This window comes from Pristis pectinata, chromosome 6, assembly GCF_009764475.1.
Source record: "Pristis pectinata isolate sPriPec2 chromosome 6, sPriPec2.1.pri, whole genome shotgun sequence".
Taxonomy (NCBI): Eukaryota; Metazoa; Chordata; class Chondrichthyes; order Rhinopristiformes; family Pristidae; genus Pristis; species Pristis pectinata.
In genome coordinates, this window is record NC_067410.1 from 97,638,779 (window position 1) to 97,664,190 (window position 25,412).

At 42.4% G+C, this 25,412-nt stretch overlaps 1 protein-coding gene across 1 annotated transcript in view; it reads left to right on the top strand.

Annotated features, from left to right (window-relative positions):
* LOC127571889 (collagen alpha-5(IV) chain-like) overlaps window positions 1-25,412 on the top strand; it is a 74,124-nt gene that overhangs the window by 24,539 nt on the left and 24,173 nt on the right. The window contains exons 11-22 of the mRNA XM_052018636.1: window positions 1,352-1,449; window positions 2,117-2,267; window positions 3,106-3,219; window positions 5,502-5,666; window positions 7,126-7,215; window positions 12,573-12,707; window positions 17,245-17,343; window positions 20,092-20,181; window positions 21,378-21,514; window positions 23,257-23,323; window positions 23,729-23,809; window positions 24,786-24,884. Coding sequence (XP_051874596.1) covers window positions 1,352-1,449; window positions 2,117-2,267; window positions 3,106-3,219; window positions 5,502-5,666; window positions 7,126-7,215; window positions 12,573-12,707; window positions 17,245-17,343; window positions 20,092-20,181; window positions 21,378-21,514; window positions 23,257-23,323; window positions 23,729-23,809; window positions 24,786-24,884 — 1,326 coding nt within the window. The remainder of the gene's footprint in view (window positions 1-1,351; window positions 1,450-2,116; window positions 2,268-3,105; window positions 3,220-5,501; window positions 5,667-7,125; window positions 7,216-12,572; window positions 12,708-17,244; window positions 17,344-20,091; window positions 20,182-21,377; window positions 21,515-23,256; window positions 23,324-23,728; window positions 23,810-24,785; window positions 24,885-25,412) is intronic.

The window sequence follows — 25,412 nt, forward strand, 5'->3', positions numbered from 1 at the left end:
TTAATATATTATTTACTTTCCCCACAATCTAACACCTTCCCTTGATTTAAGTGTGGGGCATAGTGATTAAAATAAATTTCAAATTCTGTCATTGTATGAGTCTGCATTGAATATGGAGAGTGTGAAGTCACCCAGTGTTAGCAAGATGTAGATTCACACCCACCGTTCCACGCATTGCCAGTATTGACTATGTAACAATATGGAAAAGGCTTTGTACTTCTCTCTGCATTGAAAATCTGTGAGAGTGTACATGTGAAACTAAATTGGTTAAATTGGCTTATTATTGTCACATGTACCAAGGTACAGTGAAAAACTTTGTTTTGCATGCCATCCATACAGATCATTTCAGCACATCAGTGCATTGAGGTAGTAAAAGGTAAAACAATAACAGAATGCAGAATCAAGTGTTACAGTTACAGAGAAAGTGCAGTGCAGGCAGACAATAAGGTGCAAGGTCATAACAAGGTAGATTGTGAGATCAAGAGTCCATCTTATCGTACCGGGGATCATTCAATAGTCTTATAACAGCGGGGTAGAAGCTGTCCTTGAGCCCGGTGGTACGTGCTTTCAGGCCTTTGTATCTTCTGCCCGATGGGATGGGGGAGAAGAGAGAATGACTCGGGTGGGCAGGGTCTTTTATTATGTTGGCTGCTTTACTGAGGCAGTGAGAAATATAGATAGAGTCCATGGAGGGGAGGCTGCTTTCTGTGATATGCTGAGCTGTGTCCATATCTCAATAGTTTCTTGTGGTCCTGAGCACAGCAGTTGCCATACCAAGCTGTGATGCATCTGGATAGGATGCTTTCTATAGTGCATCTATAAAAATTGGTGAGGGTCAAAGGGGACATGCCAAATTTCTTTAGCCCCCTGAGGAAGTAGGGGTGATGGTGTACTTTCTTGGCCATGGTGTCTACTTGGTTGGACCAGAACAGGCTATTGATGATGTTCACTCCTTGGAACTTAAAGCTCTCAACCTTCTCAATCTCAGCTCTGTTGATGTAAACGGGAGCATGTGCACTGCCCCCCCTTCCTGTAGTCAATTTACAATGAGTTGTAAAACTCAACTTCTGACCTGCTCAAGGCAAATTCCAAGTGGACAGAGAGATCGCTCTTCGCATAACTCTGTAGCATATCAATACTTCTGTATTTTGGTCTTATTCTGAAGTAAGACAACACATCAGAATGTGTGATGCACAGTAATCTTTATTGTGGATTGATACCCCAGAATGTTACATTTTAACCAAATGTTTACATCAATCTGAACAAATATGAACAGTTTCACTTCTCTTGTCCCAAACCAGCTATCAAATCATATCCCCGAATTACTTTTTATATCCTTGCTGTTTTATAGGTAACCCAGGGCTTCCAGGATTCATTGGTCCTCCAGGAATTCCAGGAAGAGCAGGATCACCTGGGATACCAGGAGTGCCAGGAACACCAGGTCCTAAGGTTGGTGGACCAGCAGGCATTTCTCATTACCACTCATGGTAGTATCAGTCTCTGGCATTGTTTCTGAAAGTCTTCAGTAGCCTTGTGAAAGTCTGTAATAGTCTGGGCAGTTTCAAAATGTGTTTGCACACACTTTCATACAAATATGTGTAGGAAGTCAAACATCTGCCTGTGCAGAGAGTGTAATGGTAACATTTTCTGAGTTAAACACCAGACATAGTTGTATTAACTGGGGATAATGAGTGCTTCATTGTGTAACACTGTAGTAGAATACTTTAGTATACAGTGCTATATTTCAGTTGTATTGTTATGTCATGTTATCTCTGTACATTTTTAGATTTACACTGTACTATAATTATATGGGGATTTGGAGGTGGTCATAGCATTTTACAGCATTATAATGCTTAGCACATTTTTCATGAATTAGAGTTACATCAAATTCACAGATCAAGTTAGGGGAGGGGAGGTGAGGGTGGAACAGTGAGGTTGGTCGCACAGCTGTAGTTGAAGATTGGAAGATGAGCTTTGCCAGAAGATCTGAAGGACCTTTGCATAATTTTATCATAGGAAGGAAGTGAAGGAAAAGTCTCTTTGCCATTATTTAACACTCCTTCCAAATGATGTATTAAAAATGAATACATGACCAAATCCAACATTTTATTTTCAGGGTGACAAAGCTTGTGGACCACCAGGCCCACCTGGCCCACCAGGTCCTCCAGGAAATGTGGGACCACTAGGGGAGAAGGGTAATGCTGGCTCCTGTGGGCCCCCTGGAAGTAAAGGGTGTTCTGGTCGTCGGGGGTCTCAAGGTCCAAGAGGTATTGAATTCTGCTTCGAATTCAAAATTCAAAAGTAGCTGTACAGTTCAATTATCCTTGGTTAAAGAACAGATTGGCAAGGAGGAAAACATGCCTGCAAATAAGTGGCTTAACTCTGAATGAATGGTATATCTTCCTCCCTGTTGGTTAATATTAGATAAGATAAGATATCTTTATTAGTCACATGAACATCAAAACACACAGTGAAATGCATTGTATGCATAGAGTGTTCTGGGGGCAGCCTGCAAGTGTCGCCACGCTTCTGGCACCAACATAGCATGCCCACAACTTCCTAACCCGTACATCTTTTTTGGAATGTGGGAGGATACCGGAGCACCCAGAGGAAACCCACGCAGACACGGGGAGAACGTACAAACTCCTTACAGACAGTGGCTGGAATTGGACCCAGGTCGCTGGCACTGTAATAGCGTTACGCTAACCACTACACTACATGTAGATGTATTGGTTGTAATTTATAAACCATATTTCTTTTGAGTTATATTGTAAGAAATAATTGCTTTTATGATTGCATTATTTATGTTGAACATTGGAGCTTAATCCTTTTTTTATGGTTCCCATAGGAACCTCCAGTAAATTGTTCCCTACATCTTATGGACACAATCATTGCAGAAGGGAAGGGTGTGGAGGTTTTTAATTCTTGTTCAGGTTATACATACATTGGAGTCAGATAGAGGGAAGGGCATTTCCACAAAGGATATTTAATAGTGAATCTTGTATGACACACTGTTTTTGTGTTTAGTAAAGTGCTACAAAAGCAAAAAAAGCGTGCAGATGCTGGAAATCAAATAAAACCAGAAAATTCTGAAATCCTTTGCAGGTGAGCCAGGAAACAGAGGCTTACAGGGGCCAAGAGGTTCATGTGGACCCCCAGGAAGAAGCATACCTGGACCCACAGGTGCCGAGGGCCCACCTGGACCAGCTGGTTCTCCAGGTATTAACCTTGCTCTCCATCATCCTTACTTTGAGAAAGAATTTGGTATTTGTATATTACAAATTAAAACAATGTCAATACAGATGAAATGGAACAAAAAACTGTGGATGTTGTCAATATGAAACACAAACAGAAAATGCTGGAACACTCAAGAGGTCAAGCAGCATCAGTGGGGAGAGAAACAGAGTCAATGTTTCAGGTTGAGGACCCTTCACCCTATGTAGCTGATCTGGTGAAGAGTCATTGACCTGAGATAGCAATTCCATTTCCCTCCCCACAAGTTGCTGCTAGATCTGTTGAATGTTCCAGAATTATCTGTTTGGATTTCAGACTAAAGATATAGCATTGATTTAGTTGCATAAAATTAATATGTTATTATGTCATTGTGATTAGATGATGCCCTTTTTACCTTACATAATCCACATTAAATTTGTTCTGTTTATCCCCTCAATTTATCTAAATCCCATTAAGAATTATTCAGTCTCTTGCACTATCACTGGTATTGGTTTAATATTGTCACTCGTACTGAGGTACAGTGAAAAGCTTGTCTTACAAACCGATCGTACAGGTCAATTCATTACACAGTGCAGTTACATTTGAGTTAGTACAAAGTGCATTGATGTAGTACAGGTAAAAACAGTAACAGTACAGAGTAAAGTGTCACAGCTACAGAGAAAGTGCAGTGCAATAAGGTGCAAGGTCACAAAAAGGTAGATCATGAGATCATAGTCCATCTCATTGTATAAAGGAACCGTTCAATAGTCTTATCACAGTGGGGTGGAAGCTGTCCTTAAGTCTGATGGTATGTGCCCTCAGGCACCTGTATCTTCAACCCGATGGAAGAGGAGAGAAGAGAGAATGTCCTGGGTGGGTGGGGTCTTTGATTATGCTGGCTGCTTCACCAAGACAGCGAGAGGTAAAGACAGAGTCCAAAGAGGGGAGACTGGTGTCCGTGATGCACTGGGCTGTGTCCACAACTCTCTGCGGTTTCTTGCAGTTTATTGATCAATAGCTGGGAATGTCACTCATAAGTTGTATGACTTTTCCATTAGGTTAACTAACTTAGACAAAGCCGTTCAAAGCTTCATCTGTTGCTAGCCCTCGGATAGCACTACCTGTAAAAGTAATGTTCTGATTTCACTTCTCTGGCCCAGAAGGTCAACTGTCAAGAGTGTGGGCAATTGATTTCATTCAATGGAAAATCATTATCAGTTTCTGCTTTCTACTGAAGAGCCTTGAACTTTGTTGGACTTTCGAGCAAACAGCCACCTCAAGGTTATAGATATCAGCTGAATCTCTCCTCACTTTCAGTCTTTGGGACGTGAAAAATAAAAGCAATAATCTGGATGATAATGGTTTCAAGTGGCTATATTGATTCAGTGAGCAGACGTGATTGGATATGCAATATATAAACATTTCTCTGTATTGTAAAGAATTAAATCAGATCTTAATTTCCAGGAAAATCAAAGAAAAACTACAGATGCTGGAAATCTCAAATAAAAACAGAAAATGCTGCAAACACTCAGCAGGTCAGGCAGCATACTGTATGTGGAGAGAGAAGCACAGTTAATGCTTCATGTCAGAGGCAAAGGGTCATCCACCTGAAACAATAACTCTGTTTCTAATGATGTTGCCGAGCTGCCTAGTGTTTCCAGCATTTTCTGTTTTTATTCTTAATTTATTTCCCTGTTAAACCATGCATTGTATACAAGTTATAATTTTTTTCAGGTTTATTATGACTGACATATGTAAAGAAATTTTTTGTTTTGTGGCAGCAGTACAGTGCAAGAGCCATAAAAATTACTGTAAGTTACAAAAATAAATAAAAAGTGCAAAAGAGGAATAATGTACCATGGGTTCATGGATGATTGAGAAATCTGATGGCAGAGGGGAAGAAGCTGTTCCTGAAACGTTGAGTGTGGATCTTCAGGCTCCTGTACCTCCTCCCCAATGTTAGTAACTTGAAGAGGGCATGTCCCAGATGGTGAGAGGAGATGTTACTACCAATTTGCACTATGGTCTCCCGATAAGGAAGTCGAGGATCCAGATGCAGAGGGAGGTACAGAGGCTCTCATCTAGGTTTTAATCTAATGTGTTTGTTTTATAGCACCTTGATGGTTTAAAATACTTAATAATTGCAGGTAAAAGGAGGATATCAGAAGATATGGGGAGTGAGCAGGAGAATGAGGTCAAATTAAGTGACCCCCGTGGGGTGCAATACACGGCAGTCCAAATTGCCTATTTGTACACTTTGATTTTATGTAGGAAATTTATTTTTACAGGATTACCAAGTAGAGGACCTATGGGTGATCCAGGTATTCCAGGAACTGGCATTCCAGGAGCTCCTGGAGTTCCTGGGTGTGATGGAAATCCAGGCTCTGCAGGCTCTCCTGGACCAAGAGGCCCATCAGGACAACCAGGATGGCCAGGAGCACCAGGAATATCAGGTAAACCATCCCATCTTACTGTGAATGATGAAAAAGATACAGAAGTCTATAGAGGCAGTCAACGTTCATCGTAAACTCTGACAGCAACTTCAGGACTGTACAAATGTGCAGAAGTTTAAAGTGAGAGGGATTGGCAAAAGAAAATACTCGGCTGAGGTCTAGAAAGCGTTGCTGGATGGGTAGTGAAGGCACAACTCAATCAGAACGTTCAAAATGAGAACTAAATAAATACTTGAAAGAAAAAATATCTGCAGAGCTCTGGAGAGAGGGCAGAGGAGTTGGGCTAGCTGGATTGCTCTTGGATAGCACCAAGACTCAAGAGGCTGAATGATTTCCTTCCATTCTGTTGTTGTCTGTGATTCCCTTCTCCTGCATTGGGTATTTGTTGTAGCCTTCTGCAATGTAATCTTCGTAGGCCAATGATCTAATGCAAACCTCACTCCTTGCCATAAAAATACTTGTTGTGTTTTGTTGCATGAGATTCCAGCAAAGTTTAGCTGGTACATCAGTTGCTACTTAACTTCTCTGCCCTACAAAACTCTATTAAGTTTAGATTGTCATTCTCTCAGAGATATATTTCATTAAAATTAACTTCAAATGCTAATGGTTTGTTTTATTTTTATCTTTATTTTGCAATCAATAAAATGTTTAAATAGCTGGTTAAACATGGTCCTCTTTTACTCCCTGGTCTGCTATCTGTGAAGATTCTTCAATATGTAGAACCTGCTTAATGACACAGTTGCTGGACACCAAACCCCCCCAAGAACTGATGCCTGACATCAACTAACCGAGAAATGGAATCCACACCACAGAGTTGTCAGATCTTCATGAGCAGCTACATTTAGGTCAACAGCAAACACTGTTCCCTCAACTCGAACTGCAGATTTCTTACCGATGTGATGCTCAAGCTCATTGCAAAAGGCTTTTGCGACCAGAGGATATTAAGCAAGAAAGGGAGATTTACTACATTTACTGTACTATTTTCAAGTATATGCAACTTAACTGAGATTTTTGTTGCATTCTGCTGGTTGAATCATTTCTTTGTCCAGGCATCTAAAGCCTAGCCAATGTTGTATCCCTTTGTGGCTTCCCATCCAAGTTCTAAGCAGGCCTGACTCTGCTCAGATCAGTATATATAAAGTGTAAAAACAGCACTGATCTATTTGCCCCACTGTACTGAAGTCACTGGAATGGAATAAACAACAGATCAGGTCACAGTCCAGAGGACACACCATCTTGCACTGCTACCAGTGTCAAATTTCTTATTGCGTCTAATGGCAAATTTTTGATCCCTAAGAAAATCTCTTACCACTGAACCATTACTGAATTTTAATTGAAGGGGAAGCTTTCTGGACCTTTTAGGCATTAATTGGAGAATATTTAACACTAGTATTTATACTTTGCCAGAAATACCTTTTCAGGCCTTGTATAATTTTACATTATTTTCATCTTCAAACAGGTCCCAAAGGTGAACCCGGTGTTATGGGAGAGCCGGGGTCTGCAGGGTTAACTGGTCCTCGAGGACCTCAAGGCCCAAGTGGAGACAGAGGTAAACGATGGAAGAGAAGGTGATCGCATTACAGGGAGAACATTTGCAGTGATGGAATGCCTTATCAAAATGTGTCAAAGTCTTTCATGCAAGGAGTTATTTTATAAATGCATTGACTGCTGGTAAATTGCTTATAGAATCTGAAGGTCTTAGTCACTGGTTGGGGATAGAAATTCACCCTTTTGGGCTTACAATAGACACAATATTGGAGTGGCCATGCATTGTTCTTCATAATGTAAATAGAACTGAATTTAAGACCTGTAGTACAATTCACAACTGCTACTGTGTCGCACATTTAACATAACAAATTGAGGATGAACGTTCTTATATTTGTCCTGAGGTATTTAAATTCATTGCATTATGTGTGAGGGATTTTGATTTTGTCTATCTTACATTCTGCCGGTGATTAACTTGTCAAATCTAAATATCATTGCCTAAAGAATTGATTTCACCTTATTTTGATGGGCAAAACATGTGTTGCACACTGTGCTAATGTCCCATTTATATCCCTTATTAATGTGCTTTAAATTGACCAAGAATACGTTTGAGATTGCCTACGGTGATTTGCAAGCAGAATCGAGTGCTGAGGCAGGACTTGCCCAGTTCTGGGTGGGACCTCCCTGCCCCCCAGCATGGCTGGAAACGCTTTGATCTGCACCACTCTCAGGAGGATATCTGCTTTAAAGGGCATATTCCACCCCCACCCCACCCCCCTGCAGCCCTCCGGCAGCAGAGGAGAGAGAAACTGCACGAGAGAGAGACAGTGCACCACAACCTTCACAGAGAGACGGAAGTCCCAATGAGGTCTGAAGGATAATCCTGTGTGCCAGGAAGACAGGAGACCCGCAAGGGCTGCCATGTGGCAGGAGGTGGCCACAGCTGTCTCCTGCAGGACCGAGGATCCCTGCACAGTGGAAGAAGTTTCATGATCTCACAAGACACGTCAAGGTGAGCTGTAGATCAATGTGAACATGACATTTTCATTCCCAAACAATCAAAACTCAATTGCACACACATATCACACCAATATGTGACTCCATGCACATTCCCAACATTACTACATCACCTACACCAACCACAGAGAGGTCATACCACCAAGTGTGGGATAATAAAAAAGTCACTCAGTGTCCATCATTGCCTATATTTAGGCAAAGCCAGCAAGGAATAGGAGAAAGTCACCTGAATTGGAGGGGATGCTCGTGAGTTCAACACCTCGCCTATATGGATAAGATGATGTTGTATCCATGGACAGAGGGATCACCAAACCCCAGACCAACTTTGCTGCAAGTCTGATACACAATCAGCTGGGTAAGCTTGCCAACAATGTTTCATTGTGATCACCGCATCCCTTTTGATTTAATCTTCATTATCATTTGTGCTGCTGTATTATTGCACAGGTGACTCTGCCAAAGCTTACAAGTACAACTAATTCATATGTTGCCTTTGCAGGGTTTCAAGATGGAGCAGGAAGAGCTGGAGGGGACACAGGAGGGAGAGGTGGAGGAGAGGATGATGATAGTGGTAACAATGACACGGCATCTCACATCACCACCTCAGAATGGAACCATGAGGAACAAGGTTACAGGGAAATGCACCAGACACTCGCAGGCTGCAGTCAGCACCAGATGTTGGGAATCTGGTGCAGCACTCACTGGAGGGAGGGCCTGCACTTCCATTTTTGCTCCAGACGACTTGGATTTGGATCACAAATGTGATACCTTGGTGACGAGTCTTATGTGGATGCAGGCCAAGAGAGTGAGTGCATTGTCAGATCTCCCTCACCAAATGCAGGAGATGACAAGAACCATCGAGAGGTCCATCTCTCACAAGAAGCCGTGCAGAGCTAGTAGACCGTTACTTCCTTTCTGGAGGCCACACCCTCTTCTTTACAAGGGAACTCCAGCAGTTACCTCACTAAGCACCAAGTGCTTCAGTTAATAGCTGCTGGTGGGTTGCAGAAGGAAGCCACACAGAATATGCCTGCTTCCATGCAGTCTCACCCTGTTCCAGCCAGAGGTCTAGTCTCTGCCACACGGAGCAGCTTGCAACTCTGGAGGAACAGCAAAGAGCACCAGGGTGCAGCTTGAAGCTCAGGAAGAACAGCAGGGAGCGCCAGTGAGCAGCTTGTTGTCCTCAGTGAGAAGTGAGATGACATTTGCGAGCAGATTTTTGCTTTCAGTGGACACAGGGTTGAAACCCACGAGGGGCTTACAACTCTACAGGAGCAAGGAGATGCTACACACATCTAGCTAGCTGTTCTCCATGAGTAGAGAGATGCTATGATTGAGCAGATTTCTGACCTACAGGAGCAGAGAAATGGCGTATAGAACCTGGTTTATGGAAGCAGTGTCACTGACTCCCCACTGACTGGGTCTAAAAGTTGAAAGGAAGTTGGGGATGGTCTGATGCAAGAAGATCATTGCAACATTGTCTACCTAGTCGCTTGAGAGGTCACCTGATGTGTAGGTTCATGACATCAATGTCTCCTCTCACGACAGCACCAATTCACCTTCCACCACACACCCTCTCAGACAGCACAGTCACCCATCTGAACAGGCAGCAATGCCAGTCTGCTGCCTCAGTTAGCTTTGGGCTGCAGTTTGAAGACAACCCATCTGCGGCAAAAGCCTTTAGTAGGTCATCAAGGACATCTGCATAAGCTCAAAGAGAAAGAGGCTGCAGCCACACAAGGGATATTGTGACTGAGCATTAGGGCATCAGAACTTACATGTAAGGAAAGGCACTATGGTGTGTCGTTTTCCTGATGTTAGTATTATGAACGTTTTTTAACTTGTTCTAAATGAATCTTAACACACTAGCGCTGTGGAATTATCATCCTTCTTGTGCAGAGGTAGATGACACCAGTGCAGCTGCTGCTAGTGTTGATCCAAATCCTACCGCCCCTCGAGCAGAAAAGTTATTGATGGAGTTCTGCTTGTAGCATGACTTCTGAGGCATCCGATGAAATAACACATCCACAAGTAAATGCTGGAGCAAGCACTCCCTGCCAGTCCAAGCACACTGTGTGTACTTTGGATGGTGTTTGAGGAGCCTGGAGTGAATTCTGAAGCTGCCTGATCAGGACACCTGATGTCTGCAGTGTCTCTTTAAATGAACACAAATGCAGCAGAATTGTTGTCCTCTGAGTGTTCAGCAAGGGTCATAAAGTCACAGAATTGTACAGCACAGGAATATACCCTTTGGCTCAACTTGTCTATGCCATGATGCTAATCTATGCTATTCCCATTTGCTCGTATTAGGCCTGTGTCACTTGACTCCTTTTCTATCCAAGTACCTTTCCAAATGCCTTTTAAACACCATAATTGTATCTCCCTCTACCACTTCCTCTGGCAGTTCATTCCATATAACCACAATCTTTTGTATGGAAAAACTTGCCTCTCAGATCTCCTTTAAATTCTAAATGAAAATGTCAGCAAAGGCAAGACGAATTGTGCACAGAATTCCCCAGGTCAAAGGCTGGACAGTGTAATTTCACCTGGGAATGACCACCAATGACATCTATTCCAGGTAGAATTGTTTCATGCACTATTTACACATGGGAAATGGTCACAAGGCTGATAAATATAATGTTCCTTGGTTGTCAGTAATAAGATCATTGCCAAATAAGAAAGAAAGACTTGCATTACGTACTGTAGCTCCATTCATGCCCCTTTCAGGATGACTCCTTACCACAACTGGAGTATTTTTGAAGTAGGAAGTGCTGCAGACAATTTGCATGCAGCAAGCTGTCACCATCATCACTGTGTTAATGACCAGACACTGTTTTAATGGTGTTGACTGAGAGATAAACATTGGACAGTACATTAGATTATTTTATAATAAACAGAAATACCTTGGATTCACATGCATGACCTGAAAACCTCCTTGAAGAGATGTGTCTGGAAGCAAGATATCTGCACTCCCTCTCATCTCAGGATATGGTGCAGAAGGAGTTACAGGAGGCAGCAGCACTTTTCTCAAACCAGCCATGAGGTTGTGTGTGAGAGCAAGCAAGCACCTAATCTGTTCTCAGTTAATCCCCATGGTGGCATGGCTGAGATATGAAATTCACCAAGTGCAAATCATAGCTAGGAGCTTTTCATCAGTATTCTGTTGAAAGACTAGCAGGCTTGCAGAGAACAATTACACTGCAAGCTTGTCTCTGAAGAATGGAAACCAAAATATCAGTATCCTTTGTCCAAAATGCCGATTCAAAGCTGCAGTTCATTCTCCGAACAGCTTTGCCTAAGCACTTGGAAGCTGGGTGATACACAAGTTCTAGGTATAACATAAACCTCAATATGTAAAAGTTTTAACTGTTATATCTTTGTACCTGAAAGTCGAACGCGCAGAGAAATTCTACTGTTGAGGATAATAATCAGTGTACCCATATATCCCTGTTTATCAATTTTAAACTTTCAATGGATTTGAGATCATTGGCAAGATCAACATTTATTTCTCATCCCTGAAAGCCCTTTTGGACAATTGATGAAATCACTCACACAATGGTATTAGTGGGAAGTTCCAAGATTTAATAATGTAGGAATGGTGATGGAGTCGTAGAGTTATACAGCACAGAAACAGGCCCAATTCCTCCATGCCAACCAGGGTGTTTTCCTGAGCTAGTCCCATTTGCATGCATTTGGCCCCAAATCTTTCCTATCCATGAACCTGGCCAAATGTCTTTTAAATGTTGTAATTGTACCTGCCTCTACCACTTCCTCTGACAGCTCATTCCATACACACACCACCGTCTGTGAAAAGCTTGCTCCTCAGATCCCCTTTCAGTCATTCCCCTCTCATCTTAAACCTGTGCCTCTTGTTTTAGACTCCCCTACCCTGGGGAAAAAGACTGTGACAGTCTACACTGTCTATACGCCTCATAATTTTATAAAGCTCTGTAAGGTCACCCCTCAGCCTCCTCTGCTCCAGGGAAATCAGTCCTAGCAATATATTTCCAAACCAAGACACTGTGTGACTTGGAGGGAAACTTGGTGCTCCCAAGTACCTGCACCTCAGTGGCAAAGTCAGGTTTAGGAGGTGCTGTCAAAGAAGACTTGTCAGTTTGCTGCATCGCATTCTAGAGATGCTCATAATAAGCACTCCGGACCCACAGTGCACGGGTAGCGGATGGCGTGAACATTTGGAGTGGTAGACAGGATGTAAATCAAGTGGGCTGCACTTTCTGGATGCTTTCAATTATTGAAGGAGCTGCCTTCACACAGCAAGTGAGGGGTGTTCCATTCACACTCCTGACATGTATTAAAGTAAGGATGAAAAGCCTTTGGAGAGTTGGGAGGTGAGTCCTTGCCCCAGGATATCCATTTGCTGACTTGCTTGTTGATGTTTCGATGCAGGTTGCAGAGGTCGGACTGGACCAAAGGGTATAAAGGGTGTGATCGGAATATGTGGTCAAAAAGGTGAAAAGGGAATGAAAGGCATTTCAGATGAAGTGACAATCAAAGGTGCAATAGGGGACCCTGGACCTCCAGGTAACTTGCTACATTTTTCAAACTTTTTGAAATGTTACAGTAAATAAAAAGATTAATTAGTATACTGTCTGTTTTTATTCAAGTTAATAAATCTGTCGTTAAACATCGTTATTGATGGCAATCTGCTGCTGTTAGCACGAAAACAAGAAACCCTCTTTAAATTTAGGGAAATCTTGGAGAGAATTTAGAACATTCCTGCTTTGATGATAAAAACTAAATCAGCTGACATACCCACAGTTTTAATGTTTCTTTGCAGTTGTGTTGAAGGTTTAATAATCTAGTAGTTTGGGTTATATTCATGTTATTTCACCACTTCTGTGGGAATGGAAGAATCGGACAAAAGCTTCGCAGCAGTTTCTCTGAAAGGAGAAGGGCGAGGTACTTATCATACCTTGTTACTTCATCACCAGGTCGGTTGCAAAAGTTTAAGAATGCGTGATAATTTCAAAGCCCAGTGTGGGAATTACAAGTATTACTCATTTATTGGGCATTTTTGTATTGTCTGATAATTGCACAGTTGTGCTTGAAGGGATCCAAAGCACATTGGTTACCGAAGACAGCTACATCAATTAGCCCCTTCTATTCCTCAGACAGTGCAAACCTTCACCATTTGCATTTCAGAGAGAACCTGGAGTGAAGATAAATGACAGCAGCAGTGTTTTTCAACTGTACAATTTAATTACCTTCTAGTAGATACCTAGTTTATTCCAGCCTTAACAAATTGTCGCAACTCGGTATCTTATGTTATATATGTTATCAACATAAGGAATTTGTATTAAAACTCATTTTTAAAAATCATTACCCTGGGTTAAAAAAAATCCAAGTATATACCACCTGTCATAACCTCAAGATGATCCAATCAAGTGCTTTTGAAGTGAATGAGAGTTTCTGTATAGCAAGGTCCCAAAAACAATCTATTAAAGTTTTTGAAGTTGTAATTAGCAGAAGAGATGAGGACAAATAACATTGGTTGGTGTATTTAGACTATCAGATGGACTTCAATGAGGTATTACACAAAAGATTATTGATCAAAATTAGAGCCCATGATTTTGCAGATAATATCCTGATGTGGATTGAGAATCAATTAATGGACAGGGTGCAGAATAGGAATTAACCTGGCCATTTTCCTATTGGGAGGATGTAACTAGTAGGATGCCACAGGGATCGGTGCAGAAGATCCAACTGTTCACAATCCATATCAGTGATTTAAATGAGACCAAGTGTAATATATCCAAGTCTTGTTGGGCCGGAAGGGCCTGTCAATATAACAAAGATGCCAGTGTGAGTTGTGAGGAGGATGCAGAGAGGCTTCAGGGACAGATAGACAAGCTAAGTGAATAGATAAAGATATGTGGTATGGAATATAATGTTGACAAATGTGAGATCATCCACTTTGGCAGAAAAAATGGAAAAGTGGAGAGATTTGAAAGGTTGTGGTGTTTAGAAGAACTTAGATATCCTTGTACATGAATAACTGAAAATTAATTTTCAGGTACAGCAAGCAATTAGTAAGGCAAATAGCATGTTGGTCTTTATTACAAGAGGATTTGAGTATAAGAATAAAGATGCTACATTTACATAAGGGCCCTGGTGAAACTGCACCTGGAATATTGTGTACAGGTCTGGACTTCCTATCTAAGGAACAATATACTTGGTAGAGGTTTACAGACTGATTCCTGAGATGATAGGTCTGTTGTTTTAAATTTTTTTTTAATTTTTAGAAAATTTTTATATTTTATTTACAGCGTGGTAACAGGCCCTTCTGGCCCAACAAGTCCGCGCCGCCCATTTTAAACCCCCAAATTAACCTACCCATACGTCTTTTTGGATTGTGGGAGGAAACCAGAGAACATACAAGCTCCTTACAGACAGTAACGGGAATTGAACCCCGATCGCTGGCACTGTAATAGCGTCGTGCCACCCTAATTTAGGAGAGGTTAAGTGGAGTGGGCTTATAACCTCTAGGGTGCAGAAGAATGAGAGGTGATTTCTTTGAAATATACAAAATTCTTACCAAGCCTGACAGGGTAGATGAGAGATTGATGTTTCCTCTGGCTGGAATGAGCAGTCAGTGTCACAAAATAGGGGTTGTCCATTCAGGACTGAGAGGAGATGAAATTCTCTAACTTAGAGGGTTATCAAGAGTCAATTGCAAAGTCTATTCATGACAGAGTTTGAAGGGGTTTTTGAAGCCTACTCCTGCTTCTAGTTCTTCTTAAAGGCAAAATTTGTGAGGCTGCTTCTGTTGGAGATGGGTAGCAATTTCTGCCCTTTGCTACGGAGCTCTTTTAAGTTCTTACTGAACTTTATTGGTGTTAGCAAGTGTACATAGAAACTCCCCATGCACTTGATGGATGATTTGAAGTTCGCTGTGGAGTTTAATCCGATGCAAGCTGTGCCATCTTGTTGATTGAGAATCTGCCTTTTATTACCAGAACCTTACTGATGGATGATTAAAAACTCATGGGTCTAATGCATCAATAAAGGCTTTCCACTCCAGGACATCCAAGATGTCCAACTTCTTTTCTAACCAGGGTTTCCCCCCGACTGTGGTCGAGAGAACTCGCACCCGTATCTCTGCCATTTCCCACACATCCGCCCTCACTCCTGCCCCTCCCAGACCCAACAGGGACAGGGTCCCCCTTGTCCTCACATTTCATCCCATCAGCCTACGTATCCAACACATCATTCTCCACCACTTCCGCCATCTCCAACGGGACACCACCACCAAGCATATCTTCCCCTCCCCACCCCTTTCTGCCTTTCGCAGGGACCACTCTCTCCGCGACTCCCTTGTTCACTCCTCCCCCCGCCACCCATCTCACTCGCACCCTGGGAACTTTCCACTGCTGCCGCCATAGGTGCTACACCTGCCCTTCCACCACCTCCATCACCTCCTTTCAGGTGAGACAGAGATCCACCTGCACCTCCCTTAATATCATCTACTGCATTCGTTGCTCCAAGTGTGGCCTCCTCTAAATTGGTGAGACCAAACACAGACTAGGTGACCATTTCACAGAACACCTGCGCTCTGTCCATAACCACGACCTGCATCTCCCCGTTGCCAGTCACTTCAACTCCCCCTCCCGCACTATCACTGATATGACAGTCCTCGGCCTCCTCCACTGCCAGGAGAATTCCAAGCACAAAGTGGAGGAACAGCACCTCACTTTCCGTCTTGGAACCTTGCAGCCTAATGGCATCACGTTGAGTTCTCCCACTTTAGGTAATCCCCACCCCCTTCCCCACAAAACCACCCCCCCCCCACCATGCACCATGCTTCTTCTCTTCTTCCCTTTCCTAGCATCCTTTTTTTCTCTCTCTCTTCTTACCTTTGACCCATCCCCCAGTGGATCTGCTCCCCTCCTTCCCCGCACCTGCCTATCACTATCTCTTCCCTGCATCTAACTATCACCACCTTGTGCCCACCCCACCTCCCCTCTTTTGTCCACCTATCACTGCTCTGCTTTTCCCTCCTATATACTGGGCTTCCCCTTTTCCTATCTTCAGTCCTGAAGAAGGGTCCTGACCCGAAACGTTGACTGCCTGCTTTTCTCCACCGATGCTGCCTGGCCTGCTGAGTTCCTCCAGCATCATCGTGTTTTTCATCTAGATTCCAGCATCTGCAGTCCTTTGTTTCTCTAATGCATCTCCAGGTCCAGGTCATTAAAGCCCCAAAATAAGGGAACTTCTATTTTTCCATTATTCTCTCCACACTTCACTGTTACATTTAAAAATGATTACCTTTATTGTAAAAATGGTCTTGTGATTTGATTTCAAGTAGATTAGTGTGGTTTCCTCCCACATTCCAAAGACGTACAGGTTAGGAAGTTGTGGGCATGCTATGTTGGCACCAGAAGCGTGGTGACACTTGCGGGCTGCCCCCAGAGCACTATAAAAAGATGTATTTCACTGTGTGTTTCGATGTACATGTGACTAGTAAAGATATCTTCTCTTATCTCAGTAGACCAACTGCAGTCTGCTGTTAGTTTTGTATCCAAGCTTCCTCGTGACAAGCTCCTGATCTTACATCAAGAGTTATTGGGGGTTTCTTTGACTTTGTGTGACAGTGTGAAATGAGTGATAACGTCAGCAACCCATTCTGCATCTTTCCCAGTCTTTTGTTTCCATTGCAGTCAATGGAACTAACAACTGAGAGTGACAAACCAGAGCTATCTATTTGCTACTGCACGTTTTATGCTGCGATACAGAGTTCCCATTACTCCCAGTGAATGAAGGCAGTGCTCTTCCCTGCCCCAAAGAGAGTAAATGGACAGGTGAGCTATCCCCAGGACCAACTCATTTTACCGCTCATTGGCCAGCTTAAAAACAGCAAAGTAGAAGACCTGGGAGTAGACTGCCTGTCTGCATTCATGACTACAACTGCACACAGGTTGAAGAAAGAAAGGCAAAAGAACTGAATCTTAAAGTGGGGGGGGGGGGGTGGTGGTGGGGGGATCTACAAAAGGATGAGGATGAAAGTCCAACTGTGAAATAGCAAGATGAAGTATAACCTGTTATAACCTTTCCTTACCAGGACTGGATCAAGGAACAGGAGCAAAGGGTGACATGGGCTGCAATGGTGATCCGGGCACCAGAGGTAAAGAGGGACTCCCTGGTCCTCCAGGTCCTGAAGGTACCATGATTTAATTACAATTAAACATTCATCACTAAATTGTAACATCATTGTGCTATATTTTGTTTCTTTTAACCATGGAATTGTGAATGTATCTGGACTAACTCTCAGTCCTGAAGAACAGATAAAAACTCCAGGCCGGAAGCAGTGGGGGATGGAAAAAGAGAGGAAGGGGCAGCAGGCCTATTGCCTTCCTGCTTGAGCCTTGACTGGGTTCAGCCACTGTGCATCACCTAAAAGCCACCAGCCAACAATCTGCTCAAAGCAGGCAAATGGGTGGCAGCAGGTACCTTCAGGGAGGTCAAGTTGGCTGAGCCCAGGTTCTACCCATGTGCCGCCAGTGAAAGATACCAATTGGGGGAAGGGATGGTGCGGGAGAGGATTAATCAGGGACAACTCATGAATGAACAGTAGGGGGAAGCACAGAACACCAGAGACTCAAACTTATTTCTAAAATCTAGAGAACAATTCCTACGTACCCCAGTTAAAGTCGTTCACTTGTCTTAAGGGACCACATCTTCTTCCCTGCCAGTTTTAATTGAATTGGGTGGCTCACTGTGGGTGCCCCAGTCAGGCTGGTAAATAGCACCAGATCCTAAAGGAGTCATAGGACATTGGTTATGTGGAGAGAACAGTGTTAGTGTAAGTGGGTACGTTATAGTCAGTGTGGACTCAATGGGCCGAGAGGCCTGTTTCCGTACTGAATGACCCTATGGATCTCTGACTATATGACTTGCACCTTTCCATGGGGCACCAGCCTGCTTCCCATTTCCCTCTCCCATTCCTTTGCCCCTTTGGTCTTCTGCTGCTGCGAATGTAAACAGCAACTCCAATCCTTTCCATTAGACACAGCACTCCTTCTATCGATCATTCCTGTCTCCTTTGCCTCTGAGTTTCACTCAGAAAATGAGGCAGCCATTATACATGGTCAGCCACATCCTCCAACTAAATCAACTTAACTTTAAAGTGTAAGTCTGCTGGGTTAGCATGGAAGTACCATGGCATTATGTAACCAAAGTGAATGCGAAATGACTCAGGGACAAATACTTCTCGATTGTTGTCTTCAACCCCACCTCTCAAGTGGAATTCCAATTTAAACCATCACCAAGCCCCTACTGTTCTCATCCGCCCTTCCCACCTTGATTCCATGCTCCACTTTCCTCTCCTATCAGATTCCGTCATCTGCAGCTCTTTGTTGCCTTCACCTATCCCCTCCCAGCCTCTATGGCTATTTCCATTTTCCCTTCCTCCATCTCCCTATCACCCCTTCTCACTTCACAAGATCACAAGACAAGGGAGCAGAAGTAGGCCATTCGACCCATTGAGTCTGCTCCAAAGAAAAGGAAAAAAGAAAAAAGAAATGAGAAAATTGGGGGGGTGGGGGGAGAAAAAACCTAAACCCAATTTCCGGCCTTATCCCCATAATCCCTTGATACCCCAACTATTTAGATATCTATCTATCTCTTCCTTAAACGCCTCCAATGATCTGGCCTCCACAGCTGTACGTGGCAAGGAATTCCACAAATTCACCACCCTCTGGCTAAAGAAATTTCTCCTCATCTCTGTTTTAAAACCTGTACCGCCTAATTCTAAGATTGGTGCCCTCTGGTCCTGGACTCACCCACAAGGGAAACAGCTTGACCACATCTACTCGGTCCAGTCCTTTCAACATTTTAAATGTCTCTATGAGGTCCCCTTTCATTCTTCTGTACTCCAGTGAGTACAGTCCAAGAGCCGACAAATGCTCTTGGATCCACCTATCACTTGCCAGCTCTTGCTTCACCTGTTCCTTTCATCTTTTTATACTGGCTACCTCCCCTCTATCTTTCAGTCCAGATGAAGGGTCTCAACCCGAAACATTGACAGTCCATTTCCCTCTACAGATGCTGCCTGACCCGTTAAGTTCCTCCAGCATCTTGTTTGTTTACTTGCAATGGTGTAACACTTTGGTAGATCAGATATGGAGAGAGGAGATCATGGGTTGGAATGTATCCTTAGTCACTACTGCTACTGTGGTACCAAGTATCATGAAAGGAGAAATATGGACAGCCAATACTCAGTCACATATTTAGCAGTCGCAAGCACAGTTGACAGACTTGTTTACAGAGGGAAGCTGTGATATTGGCCCACATAATACACGTTTATTGCAGAGCTGCAGTTACTGATGTGGTCCCAATTTGATTGCAGATTGCAAGTGCGACCCACACCACTCCGCATTGGGAGTATGTGTGTCAGGTGCACACCAGAAGTATGCAGAATAGACATCAATTCTTGGGCCTTGAGGATCCAGTTATCTCCACGTGGTAATCAGCAGCTGAAGACCATGCTGCTAGCTCTGGAGCGAATTAAAATCAAGGATATGTTTATAGGCAAAATTGGCATAGAGAATACCTCTCTAAGAAGTCTTGTTACTGCTTCTATCAGTCAACATCAACCAGTGCTAACTTAGTCCACTGCACTTAGTCCAATACAGTCACTTAGACTGTGTTACAACATGCTAATACCCAGATGACATTGGTTGGACATTAAAATCATCATATTGAAGTGGGAGCATGAATTTATTCTACATCCCACACTGAGTCAAACACAAGCTAATTGTGAAGTGCTGTCCAGCATCCTCCAGTCTGGCCCTTGTAGTATTTTGTCATAGGTGTGTAGTATTTGCAAGCTGTAAAATGTCCAAATCATATGATCATTAAGGAACAGAAAGAAGTCATTTTTTTAAAACATTATTTTTCATCCAATCAGGTCCACCGGGTGATCCAGGTCCATCTGGAAATTTGGGATATCCAGGGCCTCCAGGACCTCTTGGATTAATAGGCCCAATGGGCCTCCCAGGTAGGTTTTATGACATGATAATGGAGTAAGATGAGTTTGTAACACTCAGCCTGAAGAGCCACACCTCAAGGTTCAACAACAGCTTCTTCCCCACTGCCAACAGGTTCTTGAACCAACCTGAAAAACCCTAACACTACCTCAGATTATCTTTCTTTTTCTCTCACTCAATTTTCACCAGTGTCATTACATTTATTTTGTTGTTTATTTTGTGCATGTGTAAGTTATGTATAATTTATGTTAATTTAAGTTTATGTTAACTTATGTTTGCCATGCTTGTAATGTACTGTGCTGCTGCTGCTGCAAAAAGCTAATTTCCATGGCATTTATACCCTGTGTATGCATGCCTATGACAATAAACTTGAACTTGAACTTAACCCCTGCAAAGAGCAACAAGTCAAATTAATTTGAATTTCTGCAGATTCTGAAAATCAGAAATAAGAAGATGCTGGAGGCACTCAGCAGGTCAGCCAGCATCTGTGGAGAAGGAAACAGGTATTTATGTTTCCGGCTGATGACTTTTCTCTCTCCACGGATGGTGTCTGACCTGCTGAGTATTTCCAGCTTTTTCTGTTTTATTTGAGTCAAACCAATTGCTTGAAGTGGGTTTCTGGAGAAGAAGTAACAGCTTCAATTGTGTATTTAAATGAATTATTAGGACAAACAAAGCATTTTACTGATGGGGAATTTTGATCAAGAATGTTAATTAGTTTGGATGCGAATATGAAAGAGCCAAACAGGAATTGTAAGTTTAGTTGTAATGGGGTAAGTGGTGAAGTTCTGTCTCACCGTAACTGATAATTTAGGGGTGGTTTACAGAACTGGAGTCAGGCTTGGTTGAACTGTAAGTGAGATGCTTTGTGACTGCATGTGTCTGTGATATAAAGCTGGATGTATACCATCACCAAATGCTGCAATATAGGACTTGGGGTACAAAATATCAAGTTAAAACTGAAATGAGTTTTTCAATTTCTTGAAGACGTGATGATCTGAGGTTAAGTGTCGAGATGCCCTCTGTATCGGGTGGGTTCTTGTATTCCATTTAAGGGAGATAACATTAAGGGATGTGGGGATAGTGCTGGAAAATGGCACTGAGGTCCATTAATGAATCGTGGAACAGGCTCGAAATGCGGCATGGCATACTTCTTCTCCTATTTCTTGCATTCTATGTGAGATTTTGTTTCTGATGATTTTGTCAGGTGAGAAAGGAGCAAAAGGATCCCTGGGAGCACCGGGCAGTTTCGGTGTTCGTGGGCTAGACGGTCCGTCTGGTCTGAAGGGTGATAAAGGTGAACCAACCATTACCCATGGTCCTCCAGGCTATTCCGGACCAAAGGTAGTCTAATCTTCCTCCTTAGGTTTAAAGTATTCACCAAATGTAACTATCAATGGATTGGAGTACTTTAATGCATCTGTCCACCCTCTGGCCATCCAGCTTGTTATCCATGAAAGCATCATTGGAATTTTTACAGGGGTTTCCTGTCTTCTCACCATAATATAACCCAGAGAGTGGTTGGGGCCTAGAATGTGCTGCCTGGGGCAGTGGTGGAGGCAGGTACATTGGTCAAATTCAAGAGATTGCTAGATAAGCATATGGAGGAACTTAAAATAGAGGGATATGTGGGAGGAAGGGGTCAGATAGTCTTAGGCGAGGTTAAAAAGTCGGCACAACATTGTGGGCGGAAGGGCCTGTATTGTGCTGTACTGTTCTATGATTCTATGAATATTGACATAAACCCTAGAGAAACAGCTTAACCACTGTATGTACCTTATAGAAATATTAGATCACAGAACTGGATGGCACAGAAACAGGCCCTTTTGGCTCACCTCATCCATGTCAACCATAGTGCCTATCTACACTAATCATATTTGCCTGCACTAGGCCCATTTCTCTCTGTGCCTTTCCTATCTGAGTACGTGTCCAAATGGCTTTTAAGCATTGTAATTGTATCTCCCTCGACCACCTCCTCTGGCAACTGGTTCCAGATAATCGCCACCCTCTGTGTGAAAAACATATCCGTCTGATCTCCTTTAAATTTCTGCCCTGTCACCTTAAACCTATGTCCTCTAGTTCTAGACTCCCCTGCCTTGGGGAAAAAGACTTTGACCATCTATTCTCCTCAATAATTTCATAAACTTCTGTAAAGTCACACCCCTCCTGAGTGAGCGTGAGAATAAACCCTGCCTATTCAATCTCTCATTATAAACTGCATCCCTCCATTCCAGGCATCGTCCTGGTGAATCTCTTCTGCACTCTCTCTATTGCTATCACATTCTTCCTGTATGTTATCTCGGCAGCTTCCACCAATCTTCTTCCCCATTACACAATGATCTGGGGGAATCTAGATAGAAAACTCTGACAAATATCTAAATATAGGGAGGACAAATAAGATGGTTCTCTTCCTTCCTCTTGAAACAAGAAGGTAGAGGGGTGACCCAATAAGAGTGGCTTGGTGGTTTTGACCAGAGTCCCTTAGACAGAGTGCTTCTGATTAACTGGAAGAGAAATTCTAGAGCTCATTAGTGTAGTTATCTTAAGAATATACTGCCAGGTGAGTGTAGAGTACTAGATCTCACAGCCCACAATAAGGAAAACTTCAAAGAAAAGTTACGCAACCTGTGAATCAAGCAAATTAGAATTCAGTACCTAATTCCAAATATTTGTTCAAAAGCAAAATACTGCAGATGCTGGAAACCTGAAATAAGAAAGAAATTGCTGGAAATACTCAGCAGATCGGGCAGCATCAGTATGAGAAATAAAACTGAGTTACTGTTTTCAAGTCAGTGATGGAAAATCTCAACCTAAAGCGTGAATACTAGTCCTCTCTTCACAAATTACTGCCTGACCTTCTGTTTATTTCCAATATTTTCTGTTTTATTTTTAGTATCTGCAGTAAATATTTTAATTTTGAGCTAATAAACTCAATTCTGCTTTAAACACAGTTTCCTCCTATATTCAGTTTTCTCACCGTTTAGTTAATACTACTCTGATACTAGTCTATTCATTTATGCACCTTAGGGTAACCAAGGTCATTTCATTCAGCAGAGGTGTACAGGTCCTCCTGGTTCTCCGGGTAGACCATGATCAGATGGGCATTGTGGGCCCCCGGTGAGAAAGGTGACCCAGGCCAATCAGGTTGTCCAGGTAATTTGCTTTCAAGTGGACTGATATGTTTGCTTTAGCCCTTCTTTAGAACCTGCCCATGGCTTGTAGTTACTTTGGTAAATGACATCCTTTGTGATTAAGGTCCTGGTATATTGCCACTGCATTATTTCTCAAAGCATTTTGAGCATTGTCTGCTCTATTTTAGCTCCATCAATCCTGCTTTCAAACATCCTCTCAGAACTTTGCCTACTTTATGTTCTTTTAACTACCTTGCCTAATTACCTGTTCTTCCCACTCTTCACTCTGTCAACCGCTTTCTAGGGAAGTGAGTGTTACATGTTTTAAACTAATGTGCCTGAAGACACTCAACAAAAGACTGGGGAAATGTTCTGTGTTGTACAGCAACTGAAGCCAGATTCTTCTTTCACTGCTATCATTACATAGGTCCTGCAGGTCCTAAAGGATGTAAAGGACCGGACGGGCACCCCGGTTTACCAGGGAGTTCAGGTGTCCCAGGTCCTCCAGGTAAGATTTGTACCTCCACTAATTAATGTTTACTCAGTCAGGAAATTCCCCAGACCTACCCTCTTACTACATAGGCATTGTTCAGTCAGAGATACAGTGAAAATTCCATCTATAACTGTAAGTGGGATTTCCACTGTACTGGCAGAGTAATGCCAGTGAAGTGGAAGAATTTCCTAGCCCCTCTCTATTCAAATACTTTGAAGATCTGGAACCCATGTAGATATTCTGTGTAATGGCAGATTGTTTGTACTGTTTCTGAACTTGGCTTAGGGATAAATCATACAATGTAATGTTCCAGATACAGAGGAAAGAAGAGGCAGAAAACCTCATCACATTTAGAAGTATATGGACTAACACCTGAAGTGCTGTAACTTACAGGGCTAGACACTGAAAAATAGAAATGAGATTGGGCTAAATGGTTCTCTTTTGACCACCACATAGGCATGATGGGTTGAATGGCTTCTCTCTATGCTGTAAATTTTGGTGTGACAATGGGATGGAAAAGGAATGCCAGCATGAAAGTTTACACTTCCAATTCACAGCCACTTTCCCCTGTTACTAAAATAAAACAACAATTATGCACACAAATAATAAAAGTGCATTTTTGTTATCAACATGTGTAATTATGGGAATACAGCAAATTACTAGAACAGGGTTAACCATTTTAGTAACAGGCTGTGATGAAGATATTACAAGTGAAATTAATTCTTTTTAGTCACAGGATCTCATGACAATAGTTAATTATAAGTATGTGCTTCAATATAACTCTTTGGTTTCATACAGTTTATGGCCTTACTAATATCATGTTGTACATATATGAAGATTTACAGAGGGATAGAAATTAAAATCACTCATATTGAATTCCTCTTTACGCTATTTTAATATAGGCATTAACCTCTAAGTAAAAGTTGTTTTTTTTTGGGACAACAGGGATGTTTTTTAATTCATTTTTCTTGATATCCCAAAACTAATACAGGAATACCAGGAAGGCCTGGACTTCCAGGAGCAACAGGTGAAAAAGGCAATCAAGGTCGTGATGGCATTCCAGGCCCTCATGGACCTAAAGGGGATATGGGTGAGCACAATATGAAAAAATGCATTGAGTTCACCTTTAAAGATAAATACTTCCATTTGAATGTTGTAGAGAAATTCTTTTCCTTAGTTCAATCTGCCTTCTTAGCAGGATAGGTAATAAATTTCACAGGTGGCATATGTTTAAAAAAAATTCTTGTGCCCAGTTTGTAAGCAAAATTAGGAATGCTGTGGTAACTTGAGGAGCCACACAAAGTAGGTGCCAAGAGGATGGAAATCCCCATCTCTCTTTTAACAATGGAAGTCTGGCTGAGCAGTTGCTAGTGACATCTACTCCTGAGCTGTCAGTGTCTAGGGTCACTTCAACTACATTGGTTTTGCAGGATTCCATTGCCAATTTTGAGGTGGTAAATATAGAATGATTTCCATTGAATGGCCATCCAGCAAAATTTATGGTCAAGTTTTTCAACGTATTAGTTCTCAAATAGTCCCTTTTAAGCTGGTGCATTCTAAGTCTTTTGCTAATATTCCTCATGCTGATCCATATCTGCCCCTAAAGGGATCCCAGTTT